The 5,213-nt window shown below is 45.8% G+C and overlaps 1 protein-coding gene across 1 annotated transcript; it reads left to right on the top strand.

The window, feature by feature from the left end:
* The first annotated feature begins 3,288 nt into the window (after window positions 1-3,288).
* LOC124705355 (GDSL esterase/lipase At4g01130-like) lies at window positions 3,289-4,888 on the top strand. Its single transcript, XM_047237092.1, has 5 exons — window positions 3,289-3,541; window positions 3,643-3,855; window positions 3,968-4,119; window positions 4,234-4,504; window positions 4,632-4,888. The coding sequence occupies exons 1-5, from the start codon at window positions 3,289-3,291 to the stop codon at window positions 4,886-4,888; spliced, it is 1,146 nt and encodes a 381-aa protein (XP_047093048.1).
* The last annotated feature ends 325 nt before the right edge of the window (window positions 4,889-5,213 follow it).

The following is a 5,213-nucleotide window of genomic DNA, read 5'->3' as shown; positions in this document are numbered from 1 at the left end:
TTTCTTTTTTGATGGTTGATTTTTGTATCGACCCTGTCGGATTCGTGAGTTGTAAACTTTAAATTGTTCGTTTTTTTAATAGATGGTTGTGTGTATCTATTAATGTAGAGGCTGGGGCTTACCCCATTTCAAAATTTTATTTTATCATTATGTTGTTGCAGATGCTACATGTAATTGATATCATCATGGTATAAATTTATTCCCTTTAGATTAAAAAACATTAGAAATACAATCATATATTTATTTAAAAATTAATTTTGTTGATTAAAAAACATAGAAATATAATAATATATTTATTTAAAAATTAATTTTGTTGATTAAAAAACATAGAAATATAATAATATATTTATTTAAAAATTAATTTTGTTAATACTAGATAAAGAGAACATCGTTTACAACTAGATAATGCAGCAATTGAACTCACATACATACAAAAAAAGTTAAACAGAGAAAACGAGATTTTGGTCGAAATTGCGCTCAAGCTTTATATGTCGTCATTGCATCATCATCGTAGCTTTAGATAACGATCTACAACATCAAAACTTTCACATGCTGAAGAACCTACAAAAATCCTACACAGGACTAAATCGCATTGAACTGCCACAGTAATAGACTGTCGTTTATGACAACGATTGGCAACTGAAACTTGCATATCAGCGGGGCACTGCCCTGATTTAGGCAGGCGCATTGTCAGACAACGCCAACGATCTTGCTCGTAAAAGCTCGAAAGAAAGGGTTATTGACTATGATGTGCCCATGGAGCCACGCCGGTGGATATCACAAGAACCAACACGTCGCCGGTGAAGATAAAAAAGGACAGAAACTCTCCAATCCTATCATAGTGAAACCAAGCGCCATCATAGTCTGATAGAAATCGCTGAGACACCAAAAGTAAACGAAAGAAATTACTTTTACCATAAAAAGAATATATTAATATCACGAAAATATCAATTGCATCTAGCCTCAGCATCAACATGATATCCAAAAAATTCGAGGATACACATAATCAAAAAAAGAAGAAAAAGATAGAAAACCAAAACAAAGACTCGTCGCATTGATGAACACTCGCAACGTCAACGTTCTAACCACCACTGAAGACAATACTGGGACTACAAACAAGCTTCTCCAAAAACGACACCTCAAAGAAGAAAACAATGCACTATTGTCACTCTATAAAAAATCTAGTGTTTTCACCTTAAATAAAGTCTGAGTTCACGAAAAACAATGTCTTCAACAAGATCATTGCCAGGTACAACAAACAAATGTCTTTCGACCTTGGGTTTGCACCCTGAGAATCGTGAATGGTACTCGAGAAGCACTACAAAAATGTATTCCTCCAATGTTGCAGCCCCACTTGCAGAGGCTGCTGTTGCAAGCCAACAAACAACATACACACACTCTTCATCGCATCCAATACACCCTTTTACCAAAGCTTCAAAGTCTTCAATGCAACGGCCATGAATTTCTCCACCTATACCAGTACCATGGGAATCTCGACTTAGACATGGTCCATGAAACCAGTAAGAAAGTGAAGCTTTGCGCCATGTCCTCTGGAAGACATGTTGGCTGATAACATGGGCGTGCGTGACTGGAGCCTTTCCGATCTAGATATCGAGGGGCACCATACTCAATCCGTATAAATCTCCAACGGGAAGACCAGAACTCGTCGGTGGCTAGATCGAAGTGGTCGACATCCGGCAAAAAGATGACTTGGCGGAAGATCTCTAGGTCCAAACCTACATTATTAATAGGCCGAAGCTATCAGCCCACACGATGCTCGCCTTTGGTCCATACTTGTAGAAACTGGTTAGTGACGCCGCACTGTGCAACCCGCATCGCGTAGGCCCTTGGCGAGGCTCCAACCATGGCAGAAGACGAGGGCCAGACACTCCCGGGCGGTCCGACGATTCCCAGCCCCACCGTTGCCACTGGGCGACACCGTGTGCAGCCTACGGGCCTAGCCACCAAGCGGTCCAAGCAGTCTTCACGCGCCTCGAAGAGTTAGGGCCGCCAGCTTGAAGCCCTAACTCCGCCACCACAAGGGACGACTAGAGATCCCCGCCCCTTCAGGACCGGAGGTGCTCCCACCAGGGACAAAGCCGGTGGGGGTGAATCAGCGGTGGAGGGGCCTTGCAGCTGTGGCTAGGATCATCCTACAGCAACTAAGAGACGAGGGTACCGCGTTCAAAAGAAACGTGCGCCAGACAGAAAATCGCGTTCAGCCATGTGCTCCAAACAGGTTTTATGTCTAGTGTGATCCAATAGCCTGTCTGGCGTCCCCAGGACACCCCCAACCCACATGGCGTGTGGTGGATGCGCTAGACACGAGTCGTGGAAAACATGGCGGGTGACGGGTCACGCCTGTCATACATAAAACTCATAGGCGGTTAGCTTTTATTGATGGCGGCGATGGTTCCCACGTGTCGCTGCTGCACTTTCCCGTCCTTTCTCCCATGCTTCCCGCCTCTCTTTTCTGCTTCTTCTCCGGCTATTAAATACCGGTCACTGTTTGACGTTCCCTCTCACACCCGCCTACACCACCTCACCTACTACAACGGCTTGCCACCTGATTACCACTTACTCCATGTTGGACCGCAAACGACGCACTCCGCTTGCCGCACCGCTGAACCGGTGCCGCCTAGCCTCCGTTTTCGGACGACGAGTTCGATTTTGGCGAGTTCAACAAGGTGGGGACCATGTGCAAAGCGGTAAAGGAAGAATAATGGGGTTTTAGTTTAAGTTAAGTTTTAGTTAAATTTCATGCAACTTTGAAAAAAAAATTAAGTTGAATTTAGGGTTTTTATAACGCTATGTGGGAGACGGGGATGTACATCCCAAAAGCGATAAGCCGCACCAGCGCAGCCCATGCGCTGTGTGACTGTGTCCGGCGTGTTTGTTGGACGCCGTTTTGGCTCGCTCGAGATGCTCTAAAGCTCTCGTATCAAACCTAGAGATAATAATAATTCTTAATAATCTTCTGTGCTAACCATATAATTGGGACAAAAACCAAAATTGCGTTCTCACCCTACTATATAATCTGCAAAGCATGCATGTCATTTCCCTTTTCGAGAAACAGCCTATCTGTCAGGGCAATCCAACTATGTGCATTCCAATCTCGATCCAGCTCAACTGTCGTCACAGTCCAAAAGAAGAAGAAACAAAATGAAAATGCAACCGAATATCCAGCCAGAGCCACTGCTGTATAAGCATGTCACGCCGCGCCCTCTTAGTTCTACGGCTCTAATCTAAGCCGAGCGTGAGCTCGCCCGTTGTTTTTCTCTCTCGGTGATGAGGATCGCGTCCTCGTGGCAGCTGCTCCTGCCGACGGCTGCCGTGGCGCTGTGCTGCTGCTTATGCCTCGGCGCCGCGGCCAGCGAGAGGCGGTGCAAGTTCCCGGCCGTGTTCAACTTCGGCGACTCAAACTCCGACACCGGCGGCTTCTGGGCCGCCTTCCCGGCGCAGCCGCCACCGTTCGGCGTCACCTACTTCGGCAGGCCCACCGGTCGCGCCTCCGACGGCCGACTCGTCATCGACTTCATAGGTGCCCACGCGTACGCGCTGTTAATTAATCGCAGTCCGATCGATTCAGTGTATTGATTAATTCTGACGAGAAGAAGGTGTGTGTTGTGCTGGTTTTATCAGCTCAGGCCATCGGGCTGCCGTTGCTGAGCCCCTACCTGCAGTCCGTCGGCTCCGACTTCCGGCATGGCGCCAACTTCGCCACGTTGGCCTCGACGGCGCTGCTGCCCAACACGTCGGTCTTCGTCACCGGGATCAGCCCCTTCTCACTCGCCATCCAGCTCCGGCAGATGAAGGAATTCAGCCACAGAGTGATCGTCTCCGGTGGCAGTAGTGGTACACTTGAAATATTGCGAATCTTGAGCAAATAATGTGACCATGTTCTGAATTTTGTGATATTGTTGCTCAAATTAAGCAGAGGTGGATTATATGCTCGCTTGGTTTGCAGGACAGCTTCCCTCGCCAGATGTTTTCAGGAATTCTCTGTACACGATAGAGGTTGGCCAGAATGATTTCACCTCCAACCTAGCATCCAAGGGAATTGAATATGTCAAGCAAACTCTTCCTTCAGTTGCCAGACAGATTTCGGGGACAATACAGGTAATTTTGTGTAGTAGAAATGGTGGTTGGTGTAGCTTGAAATGATCACAAGAATTGCAGAATCTGGTGAACTACATGAATAGTTCATGTATGGCATCTACTTAACCGTCGCAGGACTTATACAGCATCGGGGCACGCAAGTTCATGGTGTTTAACATGGCTCCAATCGGATGCTACCCAGCTTTCCTCGTGGAGCTTCCGCATAACGGCAATGATCTTGATGAGTATGGCTGTATGACGACCTACAATAGCGCGGTTGTCTACTACAACAAACTCCTCAACAACAGCTTGGCCAGGGATAGGAAGACACTGCAGGATGCGTCAATCGTGTACGTAGACAAACATTCCATCATGCTCGAGCTGTTCCAGCATCCAGAAGCTCATGGTAAGCTTCCTCAAAATGTGTATTGCAATATAATTCATCAGTATGTTAGCCAGTATGTTTCATAGCCATACCCTGCTGACACTGCAAGTGTTCTAATTTCTGAAACTGGTCTGGTCATGATATTCAGGGTTGAAGTACGCGACAAAGGCATGCTGCGGATACGGTGACGGAGCTTACAATTTTAACCCTGATCTCTATTGTGGTAACACCAAGCTTGTTAATGGCCAACCTACAAGTGCGACGGCCTGCCGAGACCCACAAAACTACGTGAGCTGGGATGGGATCCATGCCACGGAAGCTGCAAACAATATCATGGCTTCTGCAGCGATGAGTGGATCCTACTCATATCCGCCTTCTGAACTTGTAAAACTTTGCGAGTCATAGCCCCATAGGCTGACTGATCACAATAAGTTTAGGCAGAGACGGTGTTGCTAGAAGCAGAGTATGCGTGCTATCAGTTAACAGCTGCGTAGAATTATGCAGGGAATAATAACCTTAAAGTGTGCCCTGAATCCTGAATTTTAATTTGTTGCAACAATTGCTGATTCTAAATTTCTGATGCGCAAGAATCATTACTATGAAAGGATCATTCACCAAGCATAACATCCAATCACAGGTAATTAATTTCGATTTTGAGCGAAAAGTTTTGCTAATTTTTTTAATTATACATTTTTTTATTAAATTCTTCAAATATTACGCAAATTAGAGT

Source organism: Lolium rigidum, chromosome 1 (genome assembly GCF_022539505.1).
Source record: "Lolium rigidum isolate FL_2022 chromosome 1, APGP_CSIRO_Lrig_0.1, whole genome shotgun sequence".
NCBI classification, from domain to species: domain Eukaryota; kingdom Viridiplantae; phylum Streptophyta; class Magnoliopsida; order Poales; family Poaceae; genus Lolium; species Lolium rigidum.
Note: the sequence above shows the minus strand (reverse complement) of the source record. Positions and strands in the feature narration are given on the sequence as shown.

Bases quoted from the DNA above. Each gene is read 5' to 3' on its own strand.
- LOC124705355 (XM_047237092.1), top strand. From the start codon at position 3,289: ATGAGGATCGCGTCCTCGTGGCAGCTGCTCCTGCCGACGGCTGCCGTG. The intron at 4,120-4,233 runs GTAATTTTGTGT...TAACCGTCGCAG, and splicing joins AGATTTCGGGGACAATACAG to GACTTATACAGCATCGGGGC. The intron at 4,505-4,631 runs GTAAGCTTCCTC...CATGATATTCAG, and splicing joins CCAGCATCCAGAAGCTCATG to GGTTGAAGTACGCGACAAAG.